The sequence below is a fragment of the Grammomys surdaster genome, unplaced genomic scaffold (assembly GCF_004785775.1).
Source record: "Grammomys surdaster isolate TR1022 unplaced genomic scaffold, NIH_TR_1.0 165, whole genome shotgun sequence".
Taxonomy (NCBI): Eukaryota; Metazoa; Chordata; class Mammalia; order Rodentia; family Muridae; genus Grammomys; species Grammomys surdaster.
Genome location: NW_021604613.1, coordinates 12,113,299 through 12,126,552, shown reverse-complemented (window position 1 = coordinate 12,126,552; position 13,254 = coordinate 12,113,299). Strand labels below are relative to the sequence as shown.

Sequence of the window (13,254 nt, the reverse complement as noted above, 5' to 3'; positions counted from 1 at the left end):
CTTTCTTTCTTTCTTTCTTTCTTTCTTTCTTTCTTTCTTTTGAGACCTCATTCTAGAACCCTGCTGGCTTCAGACTCATGGCAATCCTCCTGTCTCAGCCCCTGAGTACAGAAACTATAAATGGCTGAGTACTGAGACTACCGTGGCTGGCTTATTTTAATTTTTCTTTGTCTCATATATGTTGTGAATATTTTCTTTAATGTGTTGTAATTTTTATTTATGATATCTTACTGTATTGATAGTTTGTATTTTTCTTAAAAGATTTATTTCATTTTTCTATATGTAAATGCGTGTATGTGTGTTTGTCTGTATGTGCACATATGTGTATGTGCCTACCAAGGCCGGAAGAGGGCATGGATACACTGGAACTGGAGCTGAAGCCAGTGGTGGTTTTGAGCCTCCCAATGTACCTACCAAACTCTCGTCCTCTGGAAAAGCAGCAAGCACCATTATCCAGTGAAGAGTGTCTCTAACCCCAAGTTTATGTTTTTATGAAGTCAAATTTATCTACCTCTTTTTATTTCTGTGGTTTCTAAGTTGAGATTTGCTTTACAATAAAGATTTTCTAATGCCAAGATCAGAGAAAAAATGTCTTTGTTAAAAAAAGAGGAAAAAGGGGGAGGAGCACTGGAGCGATGGCTCAGAGGTTATGAACACTGGGTGCTCTTCCAATGGATCCAGGTTCAATTCGCAGCACCCACATGGCAGCTCACAGCTGTCTGTGACTCCAGTTCTAAGAGATCTGATACCTTTATACAGACATACATATTCACAAAACACCAATGTGTGTGAAATAAAAATAAATAAATTAAAAGAGAAAAATGTAAAACTGAATACCAGATTAGAGATATATCAATTAAAAAATCTTTTTTTGAGACAGTATGTCTTGGTATGTAAATTTAGTGGGCCTGAACTTACTGCTCTAGACCAGGTTGGCTAGAACTCATAGTGATCTGCCTGCCTTTGCCTCTCCAGTGCTGGGATTAAAGGGGCATTTCATCATTCCTGGCTTAAAAAGTATTTTTACATCGTCTCTTTACTTTAGCTGGAAGTTTTTATCTTATTTTCCTTTAATTCTGAGACAGTGCTGCACCATGCAGACCAGACTGGCCTTGAAAGAATCACAGTACTTTAGCCTCAGCCTCTGGGGTGTTAGGATTGTAGACGTAAGCCACTATTACTGGCTCGTACATGTTTTAAAAAATATTGCATTTTATTTTTGTGTATGGGTGTTTTGCTTGCATTTATGTATCATGTGCGTATCTGGTGTCCAGAAGAGGGCACTGGATCCCCTGGGACTGGAGTTACAGATGGTTGTGAGTTTTCATGTGGATATTGGGACTTGAACCTGTCAGCCAATGCTCCTAATCACTGAGCAATCTCTCTAGGTCCATCATACATACTTTTTTTTTTTTTTTAATGAGACAGGGTTTCTCTGTGTAGCTTTGGCAGTCCTGGTCCTTGCTCTGTTGACCAGGCTGGTCTTGAACTCAAAGGTCTGCCTGCCCTGTATCCTGAGTGCTGGGATTAAACACATAGTCGACATGCCCAGCTCCTACACTTCTTTTTATTGTCTTAACTCAAAGTATATTTTGACCCTAAATGTGGACAGAGAGATCTCATGATAACGTTTCATCACAAAGTGGTCATTTGATGACCTGAGATACGCTCATTTTAATTTTAAAATAGTTGTTGAGTGGATTGTGGCTTAGTTGGTAGAATATCTGCTTAGCATACTGAAGCCCTGAGTTTGACCCCTGGCACTGCACACAAGAAGGTTGCAGGTGTGAGGCTGACAGCAGTCTGGGGTCAGGGAGGGTCATGCTTGGGGCAGGCACAGCATTCCCCGGAACTTCAAATCATTCGTTTCATGCTAATCTTGCACTCTTCTCAGACTCCAGGACATGGCTCATGCCAAGGGTGCCAACTGTGGCTAGATTCTTTCCCAATTTTATTGTTAGCCACCTCAGTAAAAGAAAAAACCAGGAAGAGAGAGCCGCAGTGCAACAGATTCCTCTACCTGCCTTTACTTTGCTGTGTTTAATTTTTTATCAACATCTGTTTTCCTCTTCTTCCTCCTCTTCTACTTCTTCTTCCTTCCTCTCCCTCCCCTTCTTTTCCCTCTTCCTCCTTCCTCTTCCTCCTCCCCCACGCCCACTTCCTCCTCTTCCTCCTTCTCCTTGTTCTCCTTCCTGCTCAGAGGACTCTCCACACCTGCTAGGTGTATTTTTGCCCAAGCCAGCTGAGTCAGACTGGGTGTGAAAGGATCCTGTCGCACTTTTTCTGTAGTTTTGGGCTCCAGAGGATGAATTTAATTTTGTGTCAGAGGTGACCTGGCAATATCCACATGGTGCCTAAATTTATGCCTGAATGAAATGTGCAAAATGAATACAGCCACTGGAATTTCCCGGGGCATCTCCTTGGGCATTGATTCCATGACTGTTAAGAATGATGATATTAATTAAAATGCTTTTATGGTTAAACAAGGTTAGCAAGAGCCCCAAGACAGTGTTAGATAAGCATATCTACTGTAGGACTTGTCAGAGCCTTTACTACGCAGACGTGCCTCACAGGCCTCTTTGACTGGGATGGATGGGGGAATGAAACTTTTCCCAAACACAGTGACTAGGGGACCTTTGCTTTCCACCCAGCACTTTCCGGAACCCCTGCCTCGAGGAGCACATTGTGGAAAACATGCTTCCTGATAAATGGTGACACTTGGGAGTCTGGAAGCTTCCCTTCTCATCCAGGCATGGCCTTTTTGTAGAGCTGGCCCTTGTCAGAGACTAATAGCCTATGGGTGCTCTTTTAGAGTTTGGGAGTAGAAAGTGTGGCTGTGGTTCACTAATAGTTCTTTGGTGGGGGTGATATTTGTACCCTCAGCTTTCCAGAAAAGGAAATGGGTTTCTGGAACAGTTAGTTGTTTGACCCAAATTCTTAATGAAGCTAAGATGACACTTCCCCGCTTTGCTCTGCTGTGCTAGGTGAGAGGGAGAGACTTCCTGACCGAAGACAAAGGGAGCTTGCTGCAACAGAAGGTGGGTTAAGGTCAGCAGCCCATGCCGCGGAAGACAAGGCGGCTCTGCCTGAACTTGCTGAGCGCACTAGAGCTATGCCTCGCCTCACCTCTGAATAGCCTCTATAAAAGAACAAGTGTATCAAGAACGCCTCACCACTGTGGTTGGGGCAGAGAAATGAAAGACAAATCACCTGTACGGCCTTCCCGTTGATATCTGCTCCCATGGAGCCCGCGGTGAAGACGGCGTTGGGCACTGTGATGGTGCTCGTTTCAGAAAAGTGCACGTATGACTGGGGGATGTTGAGTTCTCGACTGGCTACCTGTCAGATGCAGAAGAAACACAACGTTTACTTCATTGACTAAGCCCTGTTCCAAGGGAACCTTCTAGAACAGAGCATGAAGCCTGACTGTCCTGCTACAGGGACAGAAGCTCAGTTTGGGTTTTAAATGGCATGTCAAGGACACACTTCTTTTTTGTAGATAGATAGGTAAGTAAACAGCCTTTTTTGTGCCTTCTTTTATACCTGCTTTGTAGAAGCCACGCAGTGGCGTGGCCGCTGTGCATGCAGGTTTAGAGGGCACAAGGAGGTCAGCTTGGAGCACTGGGGCTTCTGGGTCACTCACTGGACCCTCTCTGCCGGGTCCATAGACTGATCAGCGGGGTGTTTTCTACAGGGACGATTTACAGGCTTAGGGTTGTAAAGAAGTATGGGGTCAGAGAGGGCTAAAGAGCTTTGCGCAGTTTCCTAGTTCTAAGAATCTGACCAAATATTTATTTTTAAAGAATTGGTCTTCTCTCTGTTTCTCTTTGAGAAGCTGTTGGGTTTTTTTTTTTAAACTGATGAGTATTTTTTCATATGCATTAAAAACAAACAAATCATGTTTTAGGACTGGCAAGTTAACTCAGTGGGTAAGGGTGCCTGCTATCAAACACACACACACACACACACACACACACACACACACACACACACACACAGAGAGAGAGAGAGAGAGAGAGAGAGAGAGAGAGAGAGAGAGAGAGATACACAAGTACACAGACACAAAACAAATGAAAGAAAATAAGTGTTTTATATTAACATATATAGTGGGGTTTGTCATGTGTCTTTGTACACATGTCTTTATACTATTTTCTCATCTGTCCCTCTCCCATATACACTTTTAATTCAAATGCCATATTCAACAATCGTTATTTCATATTAACAAAAAAGAAAATTTCCTATTGCATTGATCTTGTAAAGTAGTAGAGAAATATTTTGAATTAGTCTACATAACAGTGGCCGGCCATGTGACTGGATACATAACAGTGGCCAGCCATGTGACTGGATACCTTAAGCAGAGTGTAGACTCTTTTTTTCCCTTTGCACACCATTCACTTCAGAATAGAAGGGTGCTTGGTTTGCCCAAACCTCTAAGCAGGTTGACATCTGTGCTGGTAGCGAGCTCAGGTTTCAATGTCATGGAGTCTGAAACCTCAAGAGCTTAAGTTTTGTCATGTGAAACATTCATTTCTACTTGAGGCTCTGAATGAACATATTATTGCTGAGTCATTACCATGAATTTAAAAAGTTTTTTTTTTTTTAAATGTGTGGTAATTGGAATCCTCTCATCTGCTACAAAACAAAACAAAGCAAAACACCAAAAAAAAAACCCCCAAAAAACAAAACAAAACAAACAACAACAACAACAACAACCCCTAAACCAAACCAAACCAAACCAAACCAAACCAAACCAAACCAAACCAAACCAAGCCAAAAAACCAAAAAACATGGGCTAGATTCTTTTGGTGCAGGAGGAGTGACACAGCATCTCCTCAGTTCTGGCTCGCCTTGCCTCATCACCTTGCAGTTTTGCATTCCTGACATCAGGATTCGTCCTGCATTTGCCTTATGTGTTCTGTGTGTGGGATCTCTCTGACTCAGCTTGGGAATAACTGGCCATTGCCCGTAGGATCCGACAGACTTCACAGTGGAGAACAGGAGCACTGGTCTCACCTGAATCATCTTGGTGTGTAGGCCTTGTCCCAGCTCACAGCCACCATGGGTCAGCAGGACAGAGCCATCTAAGAAGATGTGGACCAGGGCAGCCGCCTGAGGGAACAATCATCAGGCAGAGTTTGGAAACTGAGAGCCCGATGAGGCTGGAAGTCCCCTGAGGCTGTCAGAACTCTTCCTTTGATCATGTCTCATTGTGGGCAAGTGAGCCATATAGACAAGCCCTTGCAAGACATCCTGGACCCCAAACCATCAACCTAGATGTGTGAATGTGTGTATTTTCTCTCCTCCCTCCATCCCCGGCATCTGTCTCTTCAAAAGCTCAATCTGGACAATGCTGAATTTTTTTCCCTCTCCAGGTGTGGAAATGGACTTAACTTAACTGGAACCCACAAGAGTAAATCCCCAGATACACCTTCTCCTGGATACCGGAGGACTTGCCAGGTCCTGGAGATGTTTTTGGTTTCCAAAGGCCATTTTTGAGAATGGTGGTGGGGGAGGAGGGTGTGCCCCAGTGTGGATAATCCTGCTCAGCCACAGGCTGCTGCTGGAGCCTGGACACCAGCTTTAACAGGCTCCCATATGATGTTGATGATGACGAGGTTTGGCATCCATTAATTGAATCTACATTCGTCAGTTTGTACATTAGTGACCAGAAGCAAGAGATGGGAAACAGTTGGCCACACCCATATGCCTCCCATAATGGGGGTGGAAAGGAAAAGATAACGCTAGAGACTGAACTCCGTGAAGAAGCAGTTATGGGGAAATAAGAGAGGAGGCAAGAAAGGGACCTTTTTGTTTATACCAGTTTGCTCTTGCAACTTGGCCCGACTCTGCTGAGGTGTGGCCTGTTGCTGTGTACTGTAATACTAAATACTGGCCCTGGGTGCCCCCAGGGATGGGGAGATTGTCCCCCAAGTTATCTCTGACTGGTGAATAAAATGCTTACAGCCTATAGCTGGGCAGAAGAGGATAGGTGGAGTTTCGGTTTCTGGGCTGGGAGGTCTGAGGCAGAGACCATGAAGAGATAGAGAACGGTGGAGAGGAGACGATACCATGGGGTAGTGAGTCATAAAAACATGGCCATGAGGGCTGCTCAGCTGCGGTTAAGAGCTGCCCAGACGGAACATGACAAATTATAACCTGAGGTTATCAATGAGGAAGTAGATTTAAATCTGTCCAGTTCTAGTGCTTTAAAGGCTTAGCATAAATATAAAGGTTTTGTTTCTTTTATCTGGGAATTGAATGATCAAAGGCAGGGTGGAAAACCCCAATGGAGATTAAATATTTTCTATATCATGACATTTCAATACTTATATTCGGGTGCAGCTACTCAAATGGGTTCCTCTGAGCTCTGTTGATGCTCTCCAAGACCCTAAATACTGCATCCCGAAGGTCTGTCCTGATATCCATGGTTTCAGCCCTTGTCTGTGTCCATGCTCTCTCCTGCTAAAGGGAACCTCCCTTCATTTCTCTGTCTCCAAAGAGGACAACATGGTTCCCCAGATTCCCTTCCTTATGCATGAGCCTTTTTTTGAGAGAGCCAGCCCTTTGGAGAAGGGCTTTGAGGACAGCCCACCTCTTCCACCTCACCTGATTGTAGAAGGCTACAGGAACTGCAACACTAAACTTCATGGGAACGACAGCAAGCCCCTTCTTCTTCCAATAATTGTTTTTGTTAAATTCCTCTGCAGCCTGCTTCCTAGCAAAGAATGATGACTTCTCCAGACACTCCTTCCAGCATCTTCTCAGGGGCTCGGGGTTAAATGTCTGCTTAAAGGCTGTCTTGCTAGTTTGCTTATACATGTTTATTTCTCTAATCTGAAAGGTGAGAACATGCGTGCATTTTTGTCACATGTCTGATATGGAGAAAGTTTGTCTACAAATACTTCTAGTATATAAACACACACACATGGACACACACATGCACACACACATGCACATACACACATACACAGATGCACACACACATGCACACACACATGCACACACACACATGCACACACAGATACACACACACACATGTATAAAATGGCAACAACAGAAACCGATAGAAACTACTAATGAATACTTCATATGGCCTAGGCTTTAGATTCAGTATTTCAGTGAGCTTCACAATAACCCTGCAAAACAGTAGGACAATTACTAGTCCTGTTACCAACTTGTTGGCAAGGCAAAATTCTCCTGATTCAAATTCTTAATTACTCCCAATTGTCCTTACTTTACCCCTTGAGAGTATTACACACACCAAGAAAATGCTTGTCCACCAAATGACAAGATGTTTGCACAAAAGGCTGCAATCATCCCACCCCATTTCTGCCCTGGTGTAGTTTCCTGCTGACTCTGGATTGACCTTGTGACTTGCTTTTTATGACGGGACCATACATAGTGACACAGACAGAGACTTGACAAGTGTTTGTGGAGTAGAGGATGCCACCTACTGCTGCTCTCTGGAATTCTGTGACTACCCTCCCCCATGAGAGTGAATCTGGGCTAGCTTATTGAAGGATGATTGACTATACAACAGACGTTTTAGCTGAGGCATAATCAGATGAGCCAGCCAAATACTCATCAGAAATGTCAATAAAGAGAAATGTTAATAAAGTCGTCTTGAACTATAGAGCTTCCAATGAGCTGACCTAAGACCAGGAGAAGCCCCCAAGAAACCCACGGAATCCTAAGAAATAGTATCATGCAAGGAAGCTACTGGGTTTAATGGTTCACTTACTACAGTAGAAAATGTTAACTGGTTAATGGACAATGCATTTTATTTTCTTGAAACTGTATATGGAGACTGTGGGAGCTCAGGACACACGCTAACCAGTATTGCCAGCGTTTTACAGCACGTTCTAACTGCTCACCTCCTCAGGGAGTAAGTTACATCTAGAAGCCACCGCAGCTATGTATGCTTCGACGACCACTGTAGCCTGAGGGAAGCCAAATCCTCGGAAAGCTGTGTTAGATGGCAAGTTTGTTTTGCAAGCCCTGCCTCGGCACCGGAAATTTGGAATATGATATGCGTTTTCAGATTTCAGCACGACAAATTCTATCACCTGTATTAAAACAAAAATAACTCTGATCATCTATTTGATGTTTCAGATTTTATGTTTAACTTAAACCTCTTGTGGAATTGGTTAAGGCAAATAAATATCTGTGCAGATAAATTGAGGACCACGGGCTGTCTGGAGGGGGTGTATTTACCATCTCAGATTCGTCGGGGGTGCATCCTCCATTGGTGTAATATTCAACATCAGCAGCCTTGATCTCCCCGTTATTCATGAACCCGATCTGCAAAGTAATAACAAGAAAGCCGACTTTCTCAGCAGCCTTTTCCTTCAGCTAAACTGTGCTGTGCACAACCACATCTGAGCGTATTGTCAACCTGTGCTTAGGCCAGGCTCATGCTTGGCTATGACAATCTCCAGAGAAGCACTATCCTATCATGATCCAGGAGGGTCTGCCTAGCTTTAAACAGCGCTCTAATATTCCCTTTTAAGGAGTGTGGAGCCGATGGTCCTTACTGCTGATGGACTGACAGAGGATGGGGTCACATGCAGTTTGCGGAACTCCTGGGTCTTACTTTGTACTTTCCCAGGAGTGGGTGGCGGCCAGCTGTTATTAGCATGTCATCACTTCGCCTGAGGATGAAGCGGATTGGGCGGCCAGTCCTGTGGGAAATAACTCAATTAAAAAGCTGTAATCTCCATAAAGTTGTAGGAGCATAGACGGGGAGGTGGTCTTGAAGTAATTAGCTCTGTGATTTTACATGAATAGCAACATACCTTAGAAGACATCTGGAAGTAGTGGGGCATTGGAATTAAAGTAGTTATTCTGGTTTAGTCAACTGGATATTTGCATATTATGATAATATAATATTTGGTTATATTTCTGTTTTCCTTCCTTTCTTCCTCCCTCTTTCCTTCCCTCCCTCCCTCTTTCCTTCCTTCCCTCTCTCCCTCCTGTTTTTCCTTCCTTCCTTCCTTCTTTCCTTCCTTCCTCCCTCCCTCCCTCCCTCCCTCCCTCCCTCCCTCGCTCCCTTCTTTATTTTCTCTTTGAGACAGGATCTTATTATGTTGCCCAGGCTGGCCTGGAACTCTCAGAGATCAACCTACCTGTTTCTGCGTCTTGAGTTCTGGAATTAAATTGCCTGCCTTTTTTTTTCATATTATATAAACAAGTTCCAGGATCATTTTGCAGTTACAAGCATAGAAAGGTTTGTTCCAAATTTCACTTTCATACAGTTATTACGGAGGCATTAACATATTTGGCTGTGAGGGAATTGCTGAGCCCCAGAGGTGGAGGCCTAATGCTCTGGAGATGTCAGTCTCCTCATATGCAGACTCCTCCTGTAAAACGACCATTTAGGATTCTGGTTTGTGCCTCTGCAAAGCTGCTACATTCACTTGGGGCAGCCTTTTTCACACCTGGAGAGTACCAATGAGATAAGATGCTCATAGATTCTCCTTCTGCATCAGTAGGCTGATGAGTTAGCCTGAGTGGATGTTATCTTAATAAGCTTTGGTAGTTACAGGTTTCCCAGTTGGATCTGCACCAGCGTTTGCAGGCTTAGAGAACACTGCCTGGCAGCAGCACACAGCTTACTTCAGGACAAGCTATTGTAAAGCTGACATCCTGGCCAGCCTTCCATCCATGCATCCATGCATCCATGCATCCATGCATCCATGCATCCATGCATGCATGCATGCATGCATCCATCCATCCATCCATCCATCCATCCATCCATCCATCCATCCATCCATCCAGCTGAGCTGAGCTGAGCTGAGGCTGAGATGAGATGAGGGAGAAAGGGGTTGGAAGGACTCACACAACTCAGACTGCCGCCATTACAGCGGTCACCCAACCCCTTACTTGTTGGCAGCCACAGCACAGACAGCTCCCAGCACAGCAGGCTTGGTCACTTTTCCCCCAAAAGCTCCTCCAGCTCTCTTCATGTGGCAGGCGACCCTGCTCCTTGGGACCTTTAATGCTGCAGACACATATTCCTGCAGGAGAAAGCCCGCAAGCCACGTAAGTGCAATTCCATGGTTTACCTTCTTGCCTGCTGTTTTTATGCACAGTGGAATGCTCTAGCCCAGCGGATACTTCTATTGATGAAACTGTGCAACCATCCTAGTCTAGTTTAGAAATCTCAGCATCCCCAATCTTGGTCCATCAGGCCACCATTTCTTGTTTCCTGTTAACTTCTCATTATGCTGCAGCCTAGGATCTGTGTCCAGATCTACTATTTGTCACACAGCAGAGCGATACAATATGGAGTTATTGTGAATGGCTTCTTGCATTTAGCACACTGCTATTCATGCATGGCTATATCTTCCTTTTTATAGCTAAATAATATTCCACTGTATGGAATATACCAGTTTTTTTCTTTCTTTTTCCTTAGTCATCCATTAATAGAGATTGAGCTGTTTCTACTTTAGACTCTTATAAGTAATGCAGATATGAACATGGGCTTAAGTTTTTAGAAATTAAAAATATTTAAATCAGCATATAAGGTGTTAGATATGTATGTCTTCAGAGGCATGCTTTTATTTCTCTTGGCTGCATACTTAGTCATGGATTGCTGGGTTCCACGGTCACTCTCTTTCTAGAATCCTGAGAAACTGCCAAACTGTGCCACAGGTGATGTGCTATTTCTTTTATGTCTGTTGGCAATTTATGGAGGTTCCAGTTTCTCTTCATTCTTACCAATACTTGTAATTTTTTTTAATTGCAGTTATTCTAGTGGATGGTTGATATAGGTTTCCCTGGTGGCTGTTAATGATGGACATCTTACATTGAGGATTTGTCTTTTACTGTCTATTGAAATGTTTTGTGTGTGTGTGTGCCTAAGAACCCTGCTCTCAAGTTAAATCTGATTGGTGGATAAAAATGCCAATAGTTGGGCGGAACAGACATAGTGGGGTTAAGTTTTGATGGGCTTGGGTCAGAGGAGAAATGACAGAAAGGAGAAGGAGGAAGCCACCACAGAAGAAGAAGAATGTGCAGGAGGAAGAGGGAGACAGCCACTATGGGATAAGAGTAGAGAAAACGTGGTCCTGTGGGTTGGCCGGTTGTAGCTAAGAGCAGCCCAGATGAAACATAGTAAATAGTAATTAATAATTCAGTGTTATCGATAACAAAATGGATTCTAACAGCATGGAGGGTGGACAGCTGCCCAGCTCTTGTGCTGCTGAAGGCTTATTAACATATAAGGTTATGTGTGTGTTTTTCATCTGGGAACATAAATGGTCAAAGGTGGGGGAGAAACTCTGCACCTGGATTTTAAATAATAATTTACTACAATGCTAGGTTACTGGTCATTTACATATTTTCTTTGGAGAAATGTCCACTCAAATCCTCTTCTGAGATTTTCATCCTGTTATTGTTCTACAGGGAAAGATGGGCCTTGTCTTATACGTTGGCATAGCACGAGATTTCTTGGTTACTTTTAAAGGCATCTGCCCCATTTTATTATGCTAGACTTTAGCTAGTGTCAATTGTGAGGTCCCTCTCCCTTCCCTGAGATAGAGTTTCTTTGTGTAGCCTTGGCAGTCCTGGAACTAGCTCTGTAGACCAGGCTGGCCTTAAATTCACAGAGATCCCCCTGTTTCTGCCTCCTGAGTGCTGGGATTAAAGGCATGTGTTACCACTGCCCGGCTTCATGGAACTCTTATAGGGTATTCTGAAATGCCCTTTCCAGAGTTCGCCCCCCACCCCCGTTACCTGCACATGAGTTGGAAACTGTGTCCCCAAGTGTAACACCATTTCTTTGTCTTCAGTTTGTGGGATAGCCAGGATAGTTTGCGTTTCCATGTAAAAATGTTCCTGGCCTTCCACATGAATCTCACCTGCAAAACACACATACAGGATACAGTTTAGACACATGTTTCAAAAAGAGGAGCTCTTTGAGTGTTTTGTTTGTAAACAGTAGTTTGCATTATGAGCCTGGAGAGATGGCTCAGCAGTTAAGAGTGCTGGCTGTTCTCCAGAGGACCCTGGTTTGGTTCTCACCATTTGTATGGTGGCTCACAACCATCTCTACCTCTAGTCTAAAGGGATCCTAGAATCTCTTCTGGTATCCTTGAGCACCAGGTACACACATGGTGCTCAAACATACATGAGGGTAAACACCCACGTACATAAAATATAATGAAGAAGGAAAAAATGTGTGGATCTCACACGTCCGTGGGGCTGGGCTTCATATGATTTGGTTAAAAGACCTTTGCACATGCTGTCTGTGTCCCGCTGGGTGAGCGGCCCTGGGTCATCCACACTGCCTCCCTTGACCTTGGTTTCTCCCTTGATTTATTGAGGCGGTTAGACCTGTCATGTGTTGAACTTGAGACTAGTCTGGCTACATATCCAGGTTCTGCCATCAGCCTGGTAGGTGGATTTGTCCAAGGTGTTAAACATGATGTTCTCAGCTGCAAAATAGGGAGCTAAAACAACATACTGAAGCATCACCTGTGTAAGGTGGTAGGTTGAGATAATGCCAATGCCTGAGTCAGGTGACATCAACAGGTGTCACGATGCCACTGCCTGAGTCAGGAGACATCAACAATCAGTGAGGCATAGGATGGTAAAGTAACTTGTCAATGAATGTGTAAATTTAAAATGGCAGAGCTGGCCGGGCATGGTGGTGCACACCTTTCATTCCGGCACTCAGGAGGCAGAGGCAGGTAGATCTCTGTGAGTTTGGGGCCTGCCTGGTCTATATACGAAGTTCCAAACCAGCCAGGACTCTGTAGTAATATCCTGTCTCAAAACCAACAACTGAACATACATGCACAAACATATGTACATGCACATGTACATGCACACACTACGCACATGTATAAGCACACATGCACACACATGTACATATACATGCACACACCTACCCACATGTACAAACACATGTACTCACATGCACACATGCACAGGTATACACACACATACACACATGTACATGCACATACACACGCACATGTACAAGCACACATGCACACATTTTGGGGGACCATTTGGGGGGAGGCAGGAAACCAGAGAAGAGGGAAGGATGGATGAGAGAGTAGTGGTGGGGTGGGGAACAGGAACATAAGCAAAGTTCAGTGAGGTGTAGGGACGAAATAGCATAACAAAATCCATTATTTTAAACACTAACTAAAAAATCGATTAAAAATCCTTTCCCGTTACAAAAGCTCTCTTCCCCAGTTCACTTCTAGAACACACATCTGAATCTAACGTAAATTTAAACATATA

At 44.0% G+C, this 13,254-nt stretch overlaps 1 protein-coding gene across 1 annotated transcript in view; it reads right to left on the bottom strand.

The window, feature by feature from the left end:
* LOC114619795 (aldehyde oxidase 4) overlaps nt 1-13,254 on the bottom strand; it is a 70,280-nt gene that overhangs the window by 5,506 nt on the left and 51,520 nt on the right. The window contains exons 21-28 of the mRNA XM_028765719.1: nt 11,737-11,861; nt 9,883-10,016; nt 8,594-8,681; nt 8,215-8,301; nt 7,875-8,066; nt 6,607-6,834; nt 5,014-5,109; nt 3,211-3,339 (exon numbers count right to left, since the gene is read on the bottom strand). Of these exons, the coding sequence (XP_028621552.1) occupies nt 3,211-3,339; nt 5,014-5,109; nt 6,607-6,834; nt 7,875-8,066; nt 8,215-8,301; nt 8,594-8,681; nt 9,883-10,016; nt 11,737-11,861 (1,079 nt within the window). The remainder of the gene's footprint in view (nt 1-3,210; nt 3,340-5,013; nt 5,110-6,606; nt 6,835-7,874; nt 8,067-8,214; nt 8,302-8,593; nt 8,682-9,882; nt 10,017-11,736; nt 11,862-13,254) is intronic.